General features: G+C 41.0%; 1 protein-coding gene across 1 annotated transcript; it reads left to right on the forward strand.

The window, feature by feature from the left end:
• Positions 1 to 318: 318 nt before the first annotated feature.
• LOC111963187 (pre-mRNA-splicing factor syf2) lies at positions 319 to 13,814 on the forward strand. Its single transcript, XM_023986468.1, has 7 exons — positions 319 to 397; positions 801 to 896; positions 6,892 to 7,017; positions 7,829 to 7,946; positions 8,960 to 9,050; positions 9,559 to 9,657; positions 13,305 to 13,814. The coding sequence occupies exons 1-7, from the start codon at positions 380 to 382 to the stop codon at positions 13,468 to 13,470; spliced, it is 714 nt and encodes a 237-aa protein (XP_023842236.1). The 5' UTR covers positions 319 to 379; the 3' UTR covers positions 13,471 to 13,814.
• The last annotated feature ends 6,153 nt before the right edge of the window (positions 13,815 to 19,967 follow it).

Raw genomic sequence — 19,967 nt, forward strand, 5'->3', positions numbered from 1 at the left:
TCTTTGATCCTCAATACTTACAGAACAATTTWAAAAAAGCTCAGGTTAGTGGTAGTATCTTACCGGAAATAATTCATTAGTAAACCTATCAAAAATATGTGCACATCTGTGGTTGAAGTTGTGGGCTATTCAATTGGATCACTTGAAAACTTGTTGACATTTTTGTATCCACCTATCAATGAATGCCTGAATATGTTATTGACACCATGACAATATAGTAGCCCACTGACCCCCCCTTGCATCTAATTAAATAAAATCTAAATAAGCAAAATAATATGAGATCTTTGATTTTACAATATTTATATGATGACGGTCCTGTTTTGTTCATTGCGTAACATCCGACATTCAGGGTGAAGACTTCCTGACTGCCAGCTCAACGATGGCGTCCTGCGCTGAGGTTGGTGTTTTGACGAATTATAACCTGAAATAATAAAAAGGGGGGGGGGGTTCATTCGTTTTGACTAAGATATACAGTTACTGAAAATCAAACTGACATTTGAAATATATTAGTGTACCCAATGGAGAACCCATATCAGTACTTCTAATGTCTGTTTACAGTCTCATGGCTAGCGCTAACAGCCGTAGCTAGCTAGCTAACTTGCTAGCTTTTCAGACCATTCCCTTTATACCTCTMAGCTAGATGTTTTTCGATTTGCTTTTAACCACTGATGTGTTTGTGGTATGGATTAGCATGATAATTTAGCTAACGTTACCTTGCTGTGTCTTGCCATTGTACAGCGTGGATCCAACATTCGAGTTAGTACTTATGTTAGCTAGCTAATGTTTATGCGATTTATTAGGGATCTGCTTCGGTCAGTTATGAGCCGACCGAAAGTGCTGCATCTCAGAAGAGAGAGGAGAACCTCCGAAAATTCCGGGAACTGCATTTCAAAAGGGTGAGTTTGTTCAAAGGTTCTCCTATTTCAGACACCTTCTAGTAACGTCTTGGCCCATTTAATGGACTAAAGGAGCCTAACGTTTCTCCTTAATAGACCAATAATCTAGCCCAAAAGSCAGCAGATGGCTATATTGAGTTAATTAATCTTACTGTCCAAAGCAAAAGTCAAAGGGAATCTATGCAAATCAAATGTTATTGGTCACATACACGTGTTTAGCAGATGTTATTCCAGGTGTAGCGAAATACTTGTCTTTCTAGCTCCAACAGTGCAGTAATATCTAACAATTCCGCAACAATACACACACATCTAAAGTAAAGGAATGAATTAAGAATATATAAATGTTTGGTCAGCAGCATAGACTAAGATACAGTAGAATAGAAGATGATATATACATATTAGATAAGTCATACAAAATATGTAAACATTATTCAAGTGACTAGTGTTTTATTATTAGTGGCCAGTGATTTTAAAGTCTATGTATATAGGGCAGCAGCCTCTGATGTGCTAGTGATGGCTATTTAACAGTCTGATGGCCTTGAGATAGAAGCTGTTTTTCAGTCTCTCAGTCCCAGCTTTGATGTACCTGTACTGACCTCGCCTTCTGGATGATAGCGGGGTGAACAGGCAGTGGCTCGGGTGGTTGTTGACCTTGATGATCTTTTTGGTCTTCCRGTGACATCTCAGTCCCAGCCACTGCCTATTTGCATAAAGTCCAGTGAAGTTCTTTGAGGGCCATCGTGGTATCAGCTTGAGGGTAGAGGTCGACCGATTTAATCGGCATGGCCAATTTTAATTCGGACGACTTTCAAGTTTTCATAACAATCAGTAATCGGCCTTTTTGGACGCCGATTATGGCTGATTACATTGCAATCCACAAGGAGACTGCGTGGCACCTGTTATGCGAGTGCAGCATCAAAAGGACCTTGTGGCTGCAAGGAGCCAAGGTAYGTTGCTAGCTAGCATTAAACTTATAAAAAAAACAATCAATCTTCACTAGTTAACTACACATAGTTGATGATATTACTAGGTTAACTAGCTTGTCCTGCGTTGCATATAATCAATGCGGTGCCTGTTAATTTATTGTTGAATCACAGCCTACTTCGCCAAACAGGTGATGATTTAACAAAAGCACATTCGCGAAAAAAGCACAATCGTTGCACAAATGTAGCTAACCATAAACATCAATGCCATTCTTAAAATCAATATGCAGAAGTATATTTTTTTCAACCTGCATATTTAGTTAAACGAAATTCATGTTAGCAGGCAATATTAACTAGGGAAATTGTCACTTCTTTTGCGTTCAGTGCAAGCAGAGTAGTTTCTGGATTTAAAAAAAATTATAGTTTCTGGATTTGACCATATTAATGACCAAAGCCTTGTATTTATGTGTGTTGATTATATTATCATTAAGTCTATGATTTGATAGAGCAGTCTGACTGAGCGGTGGTAGGCAGCAGCAGGCTCGTAAGCATTCATTCAAACAGCACTTTACTGCGTTTGCCAGCAGCTCTTAGCAATGCTTGAAGCACAGTGCTGTTTATGACTTCGAGCCTATCAACTCCCGAGATTAGGCTGGCAATACTAAAGTGCCTATAATAACATCCAATGGTCAAAGGTATATGAAATACAAATGGTATAGAGAGAAATAGTTGACGTGTCATAATGCCTATAATAACTTGCGGCTGAAGGGGTTCCTTCGTTATATTACTGTTCATGTCTTCCATAGGGAATGTCTTGATCTACTTCAAATAAGGTCTGTGTTTCGTGCAGGCTTAAACCGCCTCAGCGTTTTGATACTCGTGTAAATCTTGCTAGGGTAAGGTTTGTCAACATTTTCATAAATCCACTCTACAAAAAAAATATATCTTTGCTTATATTTAGCCGATATTGATCAGAGTTACCTTGTCCTATGGATATCTACACAGTTACCAAATTGGCAAGGTGGTGTAAGCCTACACGAAGTGAATCTAAAAATATCCTATGGAATTAATGATGGAACCACTTCTCAGATTTTACTGGAAGGTGTCATGGGAATTATGACTCACACTTTGGTAGTCAATTCTTATCGTGCCCGTTATTAAAACAGGATTTCCTGCATATAGAAATTCATTTTTTTTTTCAACATTCATCACAGGTAATCTTAAACTCTAGTTTTATTATTCAAACAGTTGAGAGTATTTGTGTCTCCTAAGCAGACTCGTCAGTATCATTATCACTTCAGAGAGCTGTCTGTGTGCAGTTACATTAACTTTACAGATGGCAGATTAAAGCAAAGCACCAGTGTGGGACTATTACATTGAATTGTCACCAGGGAAAGCAAGGTGTCTTATTTGTGATAAAGATGTAAGCATGGGGTCAGCAACGTCTAAATCAAAAAATACCACCAACCTGTGGAATCACCTTAAGAACACCCATCCAAAAGCCCATAAGGAAGCAATGATGAAAAAAGCAAACGCAAATTCTTCACAAGGAAAAAGTGATACAGACACGTCACAGACATCGCAGGCTGCATTCTTACAACTTGTTAATAAACAAAATGGCAGGACAAAGACCCAAGGGCCAAGAAGATGGATTAAGCAAATATTGAGATTGGCTGGTTGTCAGTGGCATTCACAGTGGTGTCAGATCTTTTTGACCATGTTGAAATACTGGGAAATCCACACAGAACGTGTAGTGCTTGTCCTCAGGGACAGTGGGGCCAACATGGTGAAAGGTATGAGACTGGCAGAGCTTCCAGACTTCATCTTCAGTGCACACACCCTACAGCTTATAATCAAGGATGGACTATCCAGTCAGAGAGCTGTGCTAGACATTATTGCCATGTTGAAGAGCTGTGCAACTCACTTAGCCTCTGTTTGGCCAGTACAGAGTGGTCAGAGGGCCATTCAGGAAGAGCTTGGCCTTCCCAAACACAGCATCATCCAAGCAGTTCAAACTCGCTGGAACTCAACACTACACATGTTGCAGAGGATGTTTGAACAGAGGTGTGCATGGAATGTGTATACAGGTGAATACGGACACATCAGCAGTTTGTCTGCTGCACAGTGGGACATTGTCTCTAACCTAATTGAGACTCTGGCACCTACAGTTGAAGTTGGAAGTTTACATGCACTTAGGTTGGAGTCATTAACTTGTTTTTCAACCACTTCACAAATTTATTGTTAACAAACTATAGTTTTGGCAAGTCGGTTAGGACATCTACTTTCTGCATGACACAAGTAATTTTTCCAACAATTGTTTACAGACAGATTATTTCACTTATAATTCACTGTATCACAATTCCAGTGGGTCAGAAGATTACATACACTAAGTTGACTGTGCCTTTAAACAGCTTGGAATATTCCAGAAAATGATGTCATTGCTTTAGAAGCTTCTGATAGGCTAATTGACATCGTTTGAGTCAATTGGAGGTGTACCTGTGGATGTATTTCAAGGACTACCTTCAAACTCAGTGCCTCTTTGCTTGACAAAAGTATCTATATCCATAGTAAAATGAGTCCTATATCGACGTAACCTGAAAGGCCGCTCAGCAAGGAAGAAGCCACTGCTCTGAAACCGCATTTAAAAAAAAGCCAGACTACGGTTTGCAACTGCACAAGTGGACAAAGATTGTACTTTTTGGAGAAATGTCCTCTGGTCTGATGAAACAAAAATATAACTGTTTGGCCATAATGACCATCGTTATGTTTGGAGGAAAAGGGGGATGCTTGCAAGCCGAAGAACACCATCCCAACCGTGAAGCACGGGGTGGCAGCATCGTGTTGTGGGGGTGCTTTGCTGCAGGAGGGAATGGTGCACTTCACAAAATAGATGGCCTCATGAGGAAGGAAAATTATGTAGATATATTGAAACAACATCTCAAGACATCAGTCAGGAAGTTAAGCTTGCTCGCAAATGGGTCTTCCAAATGGACAATGACCCCAAGCATACTTCCAATGTTGTGGCAAAATGGCTTAAGGACAACAAAGTCAAGGTATTGGAGTGGCAATCACAAAGCCCTGACCTCAATCCTGTAGAAAATGTGTGGGCAGAACTGAAAAAGCGTGTGCGAGCAAAGAGGCCTACAAACCTGACTCGGTTACACCAGCTCTGTCAGGAGGAATGGGCCAAAATTCACCCAACTTATTGTGGAAGGCTACCCGAAACATTTGACCCAAGTTAAACAATTTAAAGGCAATGCTACCAAATACTAATTGAGTGTATGTAAACTTCTGACCCACTGGGAATGTGATGAAAGAAATTAAAGCTGAAAGAAATAATTCTCTCTACTATTCTGACATTTCACACTCTTAAATAATGTGGTGATCCTAACTGACCTAAGACAGGGAATTTTAACTAGGATTAAATGTCAGGAATTGTGAAAAACTGAGTTTAAATGTATTTGGCTAAGGTGTATGTAAACTTCTGACTTCAACTGTATGGAGGATGTGACGCTGGAGATGAGCCACTCCAACTCTACAGCTGCATTGCATCATCCCCAGTGTGCTGATGCTGATACTGTAGCAAGAGGGTTCTTCTACTCAAGGCATCAACTTTACGGAAGACCATGTTGGATAGTCTGACAAGGCGGTTCTCCAAGGCCGAGGAGACAGTGCCTGGGGCTGGCAACTGTCCTGGATCCACGTTACAAGAGCTACGCCTTCACCTCAGGGACAGCACTAGAAAAAGTGCTGTCCCTGAGGAGGCTGAAGGAGGAGTCTGACCTACTAAGGAAACCAAATCCCAGAGCCACAGCAGTTGGGACGAGTGAAGAGGAGGACCCAGATCCAGGTGCAAAGATCGACAGCCTCTACGCTAGAATCCTTGGAAGCCAAGAGGGCAAGGCTGAAGTCCAGTGCAGTTTAGAAATTGAGCTGGAGCGTTACCTCACAGAGCCCGTCATTGACAGAAAGAGCGGCTTGCCTTTGGAGTTGTGGAAGCAGAATGAGGACGGACTTCAATCACTCGCTTCACTGGCAAAGAAGTTTCTCTGTCCTCCACCTTTTTCGGTCCCAGGTGAGAGAGTGTTCAGTGAGATGGGAATCATTTATGATAAGCGGAGGAGCAGACTGATAGGGGAGCATGCAGACAAGCTCTGCTTTCTGCACTACAACCTAAAACTTCTTAACTGGGAATATTGAAGACTCATGTTAAAAGGAACCACCAGCTTTCATATGTTCTCATGTTCTGAGCAGGTAACTTAAACGCTATCTTTTTTACATGGCACATATTGCACTTCTACTTCTCCAACACTGTTTTTACGTTATTTAAACCAAATTGAACATGTTTCATTATTTATTTGAGACTTAATTGATTTTATTTAAGTTAAAATAAGTGTTCATTCAGTATTGTTGTACTTGTCATTATTACATATTAATCGGTATCGGCGTTGAAAAATCATAATCGGTCAACCTCTACTTGGGGGGGAATATACACGGCTGTGACTAACCGAAGATAATTCTCTTTGGAGGTAATACGGTCGGCATTTGATTGTGAGGTATTCTAGGTCGGGTGAACAAAAGGACTTGAGTTTCTGTATGTTATCACAATCACACCATGAGTAGTTAATCATGAAACATACAACCCCGTCCTTCTTCCCGGAGAGACATTTATTCCTGTCTGCGCAATAAACTGAGAACCCAACTGGCTCTACGGACCCAAAGTATATCCCAAGAGAGCCATGCTTCCGTGAAACAGAGTATATTACAATCCCTGATGTCTCTGTGGAAGGAAATCCTCCCCCTGAGCTCGTCAACATTCCAAAACCATACCGCAAGCAATGAGTTTTAAGGTTCAGAATGAGCATCGGTGCTCATCACAATTTCCCCGGCCAGAACATACTATTGTCAATGGGTACTAAAGGTAGTTAGCGTTTTATGAATGGGTTAGTAACATCTTAGTAGCCTACCCTCATTTGAGCTCACAAGTAGCTTGAGTTTATATGGTATAGCTTGGATCTGTGTTCTTTGTATTCAAGTTCTGGAATTTATGTATTTTGTGGTATCTGTTGCAGAATGAAGCACGCAAGCTCAATCACAAGGAGGTTGTGGAGGAGGACAAGAGACTGAAGCTTCCAACTAACTGGGAGGCTAAGAAAGCCCGTCTGGAGTGGGAACTCATGACCGATGAAAAGAAAAAGGTCTTTATCAACGTACATAGTTAACTGCTATGCATGAAGGGAAATTTCACCGAGGGTGACTTTGGGTTTGTTTTGATCATGTCTGAGGCATTTCGAGGTCAGTGAGATGTTTCACACACAATTGGCCACAAAGAAGGCAGGTCTAGGATTTGCTCGCCGAACGGTACACCAATGATTGATATGTAGTCCTGCTTTGTGGCATTTCGCGAAGCATCTGTTATACCGATCATACTATACGTTTGTCGGCATGTAGATATGGTTGTCCTTGTTCGATAGAGCCATTGGACGTCTTTCAGCGACGTTCTGATCGGCAGATTCATTGCTAGATATACAAGGTGACACATTTCTTTGCAGCTTCTAAAAGACTACAGCTCGAGGGGGGGTGGAGTGGGGTGGAGCTTACTGCTCTGGCACCATTGTGCATTCACTATGAATGCTGGACCTTCTGGTTCACAATGAGCAGACAAATACACGGGAAGTCGAAACTTGCTGATTCTAACGGTGAAATGAAGATGCGTGTTTTATCTTGCGGGGAGATTTTTGATGTTTATGACACAACGTAATATTGTTAATGTAGTAATGACTATATACAGTGGCAGAGCTAAGGTGAAATAATTATCACAGACACTGCTTGTTGGATGAACAGTAAAATGTTTTTTTGTTGGCTGGTCAAAAAGATGTCATAAGTCCTGCAAGTTATGTACCTTAGGATAATAGATTAGTCATGTTATAAGTTTATCTAGTAATTGTATGTATGTAGTATGTACTCTGTTGTTGTTTAGTGACTTGGTGTGTTTCTGTGTGATTTCAGGAGTGTGCGGCCAAAGGGGAGGACTATGACAGGGTGAAACTGCTAGAGATCAGTGCTGAGGATGCTGAGCGGTGGGAGAGAAAGAAGAAGAAGAAAAACCCTGACCCAGGATTCTCAGGTGAGAGATAGGACTCCTTTACTGAGCGAACAGGACTTCAATCCCTCAGCTGGTCACCTTTCCTGAACAAGAAAAACTCTGGTCCCTAGTTATAGGCTATTATATATATATATATATCAGTGCTATATATATATATATATATATATTATACTGAACAAAAATATAAACGCAACATGCAAAGTGTTGGTTTCATGAGCAAAAAAAAATTGCAGACATTTCCATACGCATAAAAAGCTTATTTCTCAAAAAAAGAATGGGCACATATTTGTTTACATCACTGTTAGTGAGTTTTTGTCCTTTGCCACGAAAATCCAACCACCTGACAGGTGTGGCATATCAAGATGCTGATTAAACAGCATGATCATTACACAGGTGCACCTTAAAAGGGGACAATAAAAGGCCGCTTTAAAATGTGCAGTTTTGTCACACAACACAATGACACAGATGTTTTGAGGGCCATTCAACCGTGGGCTTGGAGAACACCTATCAGTATGTCGTGCTGTACATCCTCAATCTTTTTTTATTTTTATCAAGCTATCGCCTAAAATAAGATTTACCTCTGGAGAAACAAGTGGGAAAGAGTGACTTTTTAATGTTGTTCTGTAGAGCCTGGTTGTTTGTAAAGACCTCAGCTCCACAAAGACCAGCCTTTAAGGCAGTACAGAAATTAGATTGCGGGATAGGGCTACTGGACGTGGTACAGTCACTCCACCGCAGTGCAGCCCTGTACAGAGCAATTCTGGGTGCGTGTAAAGACCCCTTGGGATAAATAATTTTTAACTGCCTCCAATTTAATTTGCCAAAAAGGATCGCTGCGTTCCCCAAATATGGCTGCCATCTGTTGCATCAAAACGTCTCTGAATTAAACCTCTGGGGAGAGAATTATCACCAGAGGGGCTTGAAAGGGCCTCATCTCCCTTAACCAGACGCAGGTTTTGTCGCAGGGCTTTGCGCCTGCTTGAAGTTAGTTCCGGTAATTATACCCCCTCTTGTTTGCTGCCATTGGCCCGCAGGTTACGCAGAGGCCCAGCTGCGACAGTACCAGCGCCTCACCAAGCAGATCAAACCAGACATGGATGGCTACGAGAGGCAGCGAGAGCAGTGGTGAGTTGGAGCCTCCTCATAAAACGCCTCTCTTCCTTTTCCATTACTGAGTGTTTCAGAGAAGACCGTATTTCCCCCATTAAAATGAGTAGCATGACATATTTTTTTTTCGTTGGCCTTAAGCTTTCAGTTATTTTAGATAATCGATGCTGCCATCCCAGTTTTCACAGATCAGCGTGCCCCTCTCCTGCTCCTGGGTTCGTTTTGACATAGCCACAGACTCAGTCATTTCATGTCTTGAAAGCGTCAATGTGAGGCAAACGCTCGAGAGGAACGGTATGGTTATAGTTATGGTGGGCTTTCTTGATCAGCCAAAGATGAGTTCAGTACCCACAGGTTTTTCCCCTTAATGGCTGCCACATGTGGAGCTGTGAAGGGTGAACTACACTACAGCATAATGTTCCCAGTCATAGAGATGACTGGTATTCAGTTTGGAGAGATGGATGGCGTAGAGGAGGATCATTATAATGCCTATTATGTTAACTGACTCTCCTGTTCTGTCTCACAGCGGTGAGGATTTCCACCCCACATCCAACAGTCTGATCCATGGGACCCACGTCCCTTCCAAGGAGGGCATCGACCGCATGGTGGAGGATGTGGAGAAACAGTAAGCGTAACACAGACTAAGATCCTATCCCCTTCTGACCTTGCATTCAACGCACTGGAGTCCAAAACAAGAATGAGAGCCCTTCGTGAATGGGGCAGGCAGACCTTTGCGTGCATGAAACCTGCGGCATATCTAATACCTACTGAATAAGCCCCAGTGTTAAGCCTGATGGGGCTGGCTGATAAGGCTGTTAAGGTATCTCCCGCTGGGAAGGTGCTGGAAAAGTCTTGTCTCTCTCACTTTCTATCTTCGTGGGGGACTGGGAGTGTCCTAGTTAATGAGCTCTCATCTCTGATTTTCAGTTGGCCGGATAGGCTGTCAGAAGAATGCATTTGCCCAATTCATTAATGCATGGCGTGCCTTTTGAAAGAATGGGCATGGAATAGACCAGTCAAGCTGCACACTGGACCTTCCATACCAGCTAAGGTCACAGGGGTTATAGTTCTCCATCAATGCGATGGATTTCTGTCATATGGGTCCTGGAGATATCATGGATTTGGAGATAGTTTGGAAATGACTAGTGCTGAGCGATTAACCAAAATGTTGGTTATTTTTTAAACAACTAATTGACCGATGTCGGTAAAATAATTTTGAATTCCATTTTGTTCGCCTTTTTTTCTGAGAGCTCAATGTGCAGTTTCTGTAGAGATGAATCAAGCCTGAACTGTGCAATGTAAGGGAAAGAGGGATACCTAGTCAGTTGTACAACTGATTGCAATCAACTGAAATGTAGTAGGGAGTTGTAGTTTCCAAAAGGCCAATATTCTACATAGTTTAGCGCAGTAAACGTGGTAGTTAACAACAATGACCATAATTCATTGCGCGCCCGCTTAAACTTGTCCGGGTCTGTGAGGCGTAGACAAGTAGTCTGAGAGAATGAGAGAATACATGATCTAAGTGATTGATAGTTGGTATTCAGCAGTCATAAAAGTATGCCTTGTTTACTTTGAAGAACTAATAAAATAGTGATTTTTGTCAGACAGAATAGGCAGCAGCTCTATAGAGATGAGATGACTTGGAATGAAATAATAAAGCCATGTGAATAAATGATGGTTAATAAGTGACGAGCATTAATGGCCAGTCACTACCATCATGGGACTTTTATTGTTTTATCGAAAACTGTGATTCCTTTTTTTTWWTTTTTATATATATCGAACCGACCTCAAAAAGCAATAACCGCTCGGCATTAGAAATGACCCAGCCTAATACAGAAGCATGTCTGTTCTACGAAATATGTCCTCTGAACTGACATGCGTGATTGTTGCAGACACTCCGATGTTCAGATGAAGGGAGTAGTCCCTAACAGTAGTCTATAAGACACAGAGCCCAACTCAAACGGCGGTGTCTAGCCTACTACTGATACTGCTGGCAAAGTCATTCAAAGCCTCTACTTTATCACTCAGGATGAAATCAAACAACCCCATAGTAGAATAGTTGACCTATTTACCTAGTCAGCTTGTTGCGTGTTCTATATGAGATAAATATTTATTTTGAGGCGCATTGAAGTTGCGAAGAGCCATCGGGAGGGAAATGTTTTCTGACAAGCAGTCAATGCACAACTATTCTTAATACAATTACAGGAAAACACTTTTYAAAGCAGTTTTGGCTTTTGTTAAAAAAGAGGGGGGTCCCAGTTTTATTTCTTTACTCTTTCGATAGACTGGTTGGTTGTTTAGCAACAAAACCGACGCGTGTGCAACTCTGGGGCAAAACAGATGGGGTTGGCTTGGATTGTTGACATGTTTATTGAAAACATAAATACATTTGCACAATGAGCACTTTTTGTCTCCCAACTACATTGTAACAATTGTTGTTTAGCTTGTGAATTTCAACCATATTAGCATAGACATGACATCAGTCAAAACACCTCAAAACAAGACATGGTATCAAGAACAATATAAAACTAGCTGAAACGAGTCACCTACGATTCCCCAGATGGCAGTGTCTTGTCATTGTTGCTAGCAATCTGGCCACACGGCCTTCTGCCCCATTTGAAGCGTGCGTTGTCATCTAATCCGTCTATTGCGCGAGAGGCATTGATTTACAAATGCAGTTACAACCGGAGTTTCAAGCATGGTTTAGGTGCAGCTGTGCAACAGAGCTCTTAAAGGGGCAATGGCATCTTATAAGGTCAATAAAATAATTATTCATAATAATAATAATCAGGATGTTATGTCCAATGTGGCAGCGGTGGGAAAATGTACACAATTGTCATACTTGTGACAGTATAGATACCTTAATAGAAAATGACTCGAGTGAAAGTCACCAAGTAAAATACTACTTGAGTAAAAGTATTTGGTTTGAAATATACTTAAGTATCAAAAGTAAATGTGATTGCTAAAATATACTAAAGTATTGAAAGTAAAAGTATAAATAATTTAAAATTCCCTATATTACGCACACTCCAACACTCAGACATAATTTGCAAACAAAGTTTGTTTAGTGAGTCTGCCAGATCCGAGGCAGTAGGGATGACCAGGGATGTTCTCTTGATAAGTGCAATAATTGGACCTTTTTCCTGTCCTGCTAAGCATTCAAAATGTACTTTTGGGTGTCGGAAAATGTATGATGTTAAAGTACATTTTCTTTTGGAATGTAGTGAAGTAAAAGTTGTCAAAAATATAAATAGTAAAGTACAGATACCCCCAAAAACTACTTATGTGGTACTTTAAAGTATTTTTACTTAAGTACTTTACACCACTGCACTGTGGTAACTGCAGATGGACAAACCCCATGCTTCAGCCTATGTACATTTTATAGCCACTATGCTGCATCAGTCAGGATACAGGTGATGATGCTTATTGGCTATATGCCTGTTCCAATATGTTAACATAATTTTTTTTACATGTTAACCAATATGTTATTGGGCTCTTTTCTGGGGGTGGAAATTGTATTTTAGATGGTGTCATTTTATTTCATTTTGGAGTAYAATTTCCTTTTAAAAAGTCACCAGAACTGAGCTTCTCAGTTCTCCTACATAAAAATGATATTAGGGAGGACCCCGGGCCACCTAAGCAAGGGGACTGAAACTGGTCGAAGTCATACTGTACAAAATGATCCTCTTTCCCTAAAAGCATGATGGTCATTACTTTCTGACATGAAATGGGGGGCTAACTTGGCCCCAGTCAATCTGAAATTGACGTAGGTTTCAGTCATTATTATATATATTTTTTCTTTAACCCCTGAGGTCAAGTCCTCAAGTCCCACACACCTGACCAGCATATTCCTTGCCCTAGTGTCCCTGGGTTACATTAGACCTCATTCTCTCCTCTCTCAGCACCCAGCTATATTTAGGGCGGCCTTGTGTTAGTGATGCTCCTGTGAGAGATGAGACTGGGCTGCCAGGGCATGACGCACATCTCTGCTTAGAAGACACTAACTAAAGGCTGTGAGTTAGCGACTTGACTCTGTGTGTGCCTGTGTGTTCGAGTAGAAGAGTAAGGTTGTTCATTGGTGCTTTGGCATATGAACGTGTACCGTCTTTGTTTAGGGATTGTTGCTTTTGTGTGATGGTGAGTCATTCTGGAGAGACTGGATTTTAAGTAACTGAATGAGGTTTTTCTACTATGATTGTTGTCCTTTTGGTTTGTAAGTTGTTTGTGTGTTCTTTTGGTTTCTTGACACTGATCCTTTGCTGTTCTTCACAGGATCGAGAAGCGGGCCAAATACAGCCGGCGTAGGGCCTACAACGATGACGCAGACATTGACTACATCAACGAGAGGAACGCCAAGTTCAACAAGAAGGCAGAGCGGTTCTATGGCAAATACACAGCTGAGATCAAGCAGAATCTGGAGAGAGGCACAGCAGTCTAACTGGACTGGTCATTGTAATGGACACTTCCATTTCCTCTGCTTTGTTGTAACTGAAGCCCATAATTATTCGCTGGTTACAGGACTGGTCATGTACGTAGAAACCCAAATTGTTGTCCCTATGCTTACGTCTCTAGGATCAAGTTTGTATTTTGACGCTGACATTTCTTTAGAGGCATTTTATATTTAAATATGTGTTTCTGTATTGTTACTATAATCCTTTTGCTCAGTGGGAATGGTTAAGTGCAACCTGAATGATCTTATAATGCTATTCCTGCCTTTCTGTCAGTGTTTGTATCGTATGTATGACCATGCATTTTCTTTAAATAAAACATCTTTGTTATCTAGCTATGTGTAAGTGTTGGCCTTGGTTTGTTGCGTGCGGTCTGGGCTGGATGGGGGGGCTTGTCATGAGCGTGAGAACAGAACACTTATTCTCAAGGCTATAGTGTGTTTTATGCCAGCAGAAGAATGTGTTAGTAAGTGCACGAGGAGATAAACAATTAAGCAATTCAATTTAATTTATCGACCACATCTCTGTTAAGCCGACTGCCCCCAAGCAGAATGATATGAGCTAGGAGAGGCTTGTGACCTAAGATGAGATCAAAGACCGTAAACAGATTCCCATGCTATCCTCACCCATCCCCCCTGATTTAATTTTCTCTCATATTCTGAATCAATGTGTCCTCTATGGGTTAATAGAAAACACGATGTGGGGGTCCTACAAACACATTGAAAGGGATTTGATCCTCCTAATTTGAATCAGACATCTGAGTAATGTTTCTTCTGCATTAATGAATGTGTTCTGAATGAGCCTCATGGGGTATGTAAATAAGATGGGGAATGGGGGGTTTCAAAGGCTAGCATGCAAGAAAATAGTGACAAGTTGTTTATMATTTCCTGGTTGAGGACGGAGTGTGTGGGAGGGTATACAAATCACATCTTTGACATTTCTCTGCAGAGTTGTAGGGGTCTGGTTTGGTTCTAAGGTGAGGGTTGTTTCTATTGGATTGGCTGATCAGCCTGAGGATATTGGCTGAAGATGATGTAAAGGAAAGAAACACTACAAAACATTAACGATCAGCTTACAGTTTAGATTATATGACGATGATGGTGCTTTGACATTTTGCTTCATGGAGGGAAAACTTTGGCAATTATCTTTAGTGTTCCTAAATGGGCAGCACCATTAATTTATAGATATTTCCTCTCCCTGTTCACTATTGGGCCTATCCACAATCATGTGCCTGATGGGTAGGCGTTGACCAACAGCGCTACGGTTTCATGTCTTTTCATCAGAGAGACCACATGAAATAACTTTTCCCTCAGTACAATGAGAAGAGAGTGACAGGTTAGCCAAACGGCTGTTGTTGGAAATTATTCTCTTTGGAGATTAATTAGATGAGAGCGTGTATAAATTGGAAACCTGTTACACAGTGATAGATAACTCAATTGTTAATGACAATCTAATTCATGTGATTCACCCAAATAGATGCTTGGTATCCCTGGTATTAGGATAAATTAAACATCAAATAAAGTTTGCCTGCGAGGGACGACTTGTAGCATTTTTCTCAGGCCAAACTGAAAAGGCATTCTGTGTTCCACACACAATGGAATCCTTTATGCCCTCTGTAAACACTAGGTTTTTTCTCTCCTAAAGATGTGTCAAGACTCTTTTGTGTTATTGCCAGAATGTTCCTGATTTAGAGACTGCAGCTCCCTTGTGGCCAGATCATACAAGCAGAGGAGAGAGGAAAATACTCTCATGTCATGTAAGAAGACAGGAGGGAAAAAATCTGTCCTGAGGTGTGACTGATTACATTACTCCTGTCTGAGCACTTGCTAGTGATYCAGAAATGAATGCTCATAAAAGTAATGATATAAGAAAATCATTGTGTGTGATGAAACTTCTAGACACACAAGGATGACAAAGCAGACCTGCCTTTCCTCCTCCCCATCTGTTTGCGACAATTCTCAATGCCATTGATATTGACATCAAAGGTGTGGTGAATGTGATCATGCTTGCATTTCATAGAGACAGGAAGACTGTTGCTAAGGATGTACTCTATTCAAGTGTGGGATCTTTGATTGTGTGGCATGACATGGGAATATCAGATTTAAACCTCAAGCCATGTATTACTCCCCCATTGATTGATAAACATTGAAAATCACAGTTGATGGTAAATTAATGTTAATTTTACACATACACCAAGATCTTGTCATAATAATAGGCTTACTGAGTCTCAGGTAAGATGCATCTGAAGGAAAGTATCTGACTACGAGCCAGTTTCACAAGCCATAATGACACTTTGGGTTAGCTCAGGTAAGTTCTCTACTTGAACAAAGAGTTTTCAGCTCACTTGCCACTTGCCAAAACCACCTTCACAAACACTGCTCTATGAGTGTGGCTGTGACTTCTGGATGATGTAAGTTTTTTACACTATGAAATCTGAGCCTGAGTAAATCATTCATTAAAACCACTGAACACGAAGTGGCCATGTTGCTCAACTTCTGAGGGGATGCAGGTAGGTGATATGACAAGCCAAGCCAAGCTATGCAGTTGTTTTTGTACAGGGGGTCTAATTCAGACCTCAAATCACTAACATAGCAATTGTCCCCCAATAACTTACTTAAACTAGCTTGGCTTTAAAGGGGCAATCAGCAGTTGCTACATTTTTTTTTTTTTTTACTTATAAATTAATAATATGTACCAATTGATTATTGACAAACATAACTTATAAATGCCTCATGAGCTTAGTTCAACTGTCATGCTCCATCAGAACCCAAAATATAAGCTTGTTTTACTCCAATGTTTGTAAACAAAGTAAATGTAAACAATTACTGTACAGCCTAAAAATATGGTTAAAACTATGATTTTGATGTCATGGATGGTCAAGTTCTTACAGCCACAGCTGTCTATTAATTTGAGAGGGGTACATTTCTCCAGCCCCATCCCTCGGTTTTTTACCTAAACGATGGCAGGGAAAACACTTCGTTATTGTTTCTACTGCTGATTGCAGCTTTAACCACCAAAAACCATTCCATCGCTAAACTAGTTGTCAGTGTCACTCATCTTTAGAAAAACCATTCCATCGCTAAACTAGTTGTCAGTGTCACTCATCTTTAGAAAAAKCATTCCATCGCTAAACTAGTTGTCAGTGTCACTCATCTTTAGAAAAACCATTCCATCGCTAAACTAGTTGTCAGTGTCACTCATCTTTAGAAAAACCATTCCATCYCTAAACTAGTTGTCAGTGTCACTCATCTTTAGAAAAACCATTCCATCACTAAACTAGCTTTGTCAGTGTCACTCATTTCTTAGTGTTAAGGATTCACAACAAGTTCTGCAGCACTCTTCAGTGGTGAAACTATGACACTATGTGGTCAACGTTTGCAGTACAGCTGACTAATATAACAGCAGGAGCACATCAAGACACTATTCATACTGGAGGAGAGCTTGATTCGATTCTGCTATACTTTAAAATGTCATTTGCAGTATGGACACAGCCAGTGCCGTTTCTAGGCATAAGGAAGTCAGACAGGGTCTCAACCAATGATTTATATAAACACCAAATGACTGACAGGGGGCACTGTTTTGAAGCCACAGCACCTCCTTGGCACTGCCCCACCATTGTAAAAACWATTTAGGAAGCTATAGAAAAGCATTTATTAAGGCCTACATTTCTTTTTGCCACGTTTATTCTATTAGACACCTTAATGCACGTGTCAAACTCATTCCACGGAGGGCKGAGTGTCTGCAGGTTTTCGCTCCTCCCTTGTACTTGATTAATTAAGGGCACTAATTAGTAAAACTCCTCACCTGGTTCTTAATTGAAAGGAAAAAAAACAAAAACCAGGCAGTCCATGGAATGACTTTGACCACCCTGCCTTAATGCATACTTTTAAATTATATTATGTTACCTAAACTTACAAATGAAAAGATATAAAAATCTATACAAGTAGAATTGATTTAATTTACTAATATTACCATCTCTACTACAACAAAAATACATGTACAGTAATTACATGAAACAATTAAATTAAATACTGTAGAATTCCATTCATTCCTGTGTGGAGGACTGCTTTTCTGAGTGCCAGTATGGCACACCGGTGGCTTCAAAGCCTCTCATTGGCCAATACATAGCATCAGCAATCCATGGTTTATKTACATCATTGGTCTCACCTTACGGTTATAGTTAGGACAGTAGAATACACAACGTGCAATGTCAAAAAATTTGGTAGTGCATCAGCAGTGTCCTCGCTATTTCAGTCACTGACACTCAATTACCCCATTCTATTGACTGCTAGGTTAGTCAAGCCAGCAATCTTAACCCTGCGGTAATCATGGCCGAATTACAGACTGGGCACGTGCCCAGGGGCCCTGATATCCAGGGTACCCCCCATTGTTTTTGTTATTCACTCAATATATGAACATAGCATGTGTAGAATTGCAGGAAATTCATTTTAAAGAGCAACTGAACASACCAAATCTATTTCCATGTTACTTGTTATGAAAAACAAGATTTCAGTCTTGAGGGTGTGGTTCGGTGGCAGTTACAGATGTTTGTCCCCCATGATACACCATAGGAACAAAGCCAGTATCGCTTCCTTAAAAAGTCAGAATGAATCTAAGAACTCAAAATCTGTAATTAGTTGACATTTTGCTGAGGTTTTAGTCATGCAATTTTACTGGAAACTGTTCGCCATTACCATTGCAAAATGTGTACAGTCAAGGCCAAAAGTTGAGAATGACAAATATTAATTTCCACAAAGTTTGCTGCTTCAGTGTCTTTAGATATTTTTGTCAGATGTTACTATGGAATACTGAAGTATAATTACAAGCATTTCATAAGTGTCAAAGGCTTTTGACAATTACATGTAGTTGATGCAAAGAGTCAATATTTGCAGTGTTGACCCTTCTTTTTCAAGACCTCTGCAATCCYCCCTGGCATGCTGTCAATTAACTTCTGGGCCACATCCTGACTGATGGCAGCCCATTCTTGCATAATCAATGCTTGGAGTTTGTCAGAATTATAATTTTTTGTCCACCCGCCTCTTGAGGATTGACCACAAGTACTAAATGGGATTAAAGTCTGGTGAGTTTCCTGGCCATGGACCCAAAATATTTATGTTTTGTTCCCCGAGCCACTTAGTTATCACTTTTGCCTTATGGCAAGGTGCTCCATCATGCTGGAAAATGTATTGTTCGTCACCAAACTGTTCCTGGATGGTTGGGAGAAGTTGCTCTCGGAGGATGTGTTGGTACCATTCTTTACTCATGGCTGTGTTAGGAAAAATTGTGAGTGAGCCCACTCCCTTGTCCAAGAAGCAACCCCACACATGAACGGTCTCAGGCTGCTTTACTGTTGGCATGACACAGGACTGATYGTAGTGCTCACCTTGTCTTCTCCGGACAAGCTTTTTTCCGGATGCCCCAAACAATCGGAAAGGGGATTCATCAGAGAAAATGACTTTACCCCAGGCCTCAGCAGTCCAATCCCTGTACCTTTGGCAGAACATCAGTCTGTCCCTGGTGTTTTTCCTGGAGAGAAGTGGCTTCTTTGCTGCCCTTCTGACAGCAGGCCATCCTCCAAGTCTTCACCTCACTGTGCGTGCAGATGCACTCACACCTGCCTGCTGCCATTCCTGAGCAAGCTCTGTACTGGTGGTGCCCCGATCCCGCAGCTGAATCAACTTTAGGAGACGGTTCTGGCGCTTGCTGGACTTTGGGCGCCCTGAAGTCTTCTTCACAACAATTGAACCGCTCTCCTTGAATTTCTTGATGATCCGATAAATGGTTGATTTAGGTGCAATCTTAATGGCTGCAATATCCTTGCCTGTGATGCCCTTTTTGTGCAAAGCAAAGATGACGACACATGTTTCCTTGCAGGTAACCATGGTTGACAGAGGAAGAACAATGAATCCAAGCACCACCCTCCTTTTGAAGGTTCCAGTCTGTTATTCAAACTCAATCAGCATGACAGAGTGATCTCCAGCCTTGTCCTCGTCAACACTCACACATGTGTTAACGAGAATCACTGACATGATGTCAGCTGGTCCTTCTGTAGCAGGGCTGAAATGCAGTGGAAATGTTTTTGGGGGATTCAGTTCATTTGCATGGCAAAGAGGGACTTTACAATTAATTGCAATTCATCTGATCACTCTTCATAACATTCTGGAATATATGCAAATTGCCATCATACAAACTGAGGCAGATTGTGAAAATGTATATTTGTGTCATTCAAAACTTTTGGCCACGACTGTAGAACTGCAGGGAAATATCTTTAAGAGTGCCAAGTTCTCCACCCCAGAGCAAAATTGGTTGAATCGCATGAAATGCATTTAAAAACTGCAAAATGCTCTCTACKCCATGGGAKAATGTGTAGAATTGCAGAAAATGTGCTTCAAAGCTGCAAATATCTCTCCACCGCCAAGAAGGGGACCACTACAATGTTTTGCCTGTGGGACCAAWGTCAAACATTAAGTAATTCCCGTATTGGTAA

Source organism: Salvelinus sp. IW2-2015, linkage group LG4q.2, assembly GCF_002910315.2.
Source record: "Salvelinus sp. IW2-2015 linkage group LG4q.2, ASM291031v2, whole genome shotgun sequence".
In the NCBI taxonomy this organism is placed as follows: domain Eukaryota; kingdom Metazoa; phylum Chordata; class Actinopteri; order Salmoniformes; family Salmonidae; genus Salvelinus; species Salvelinus sp. IW2-2015.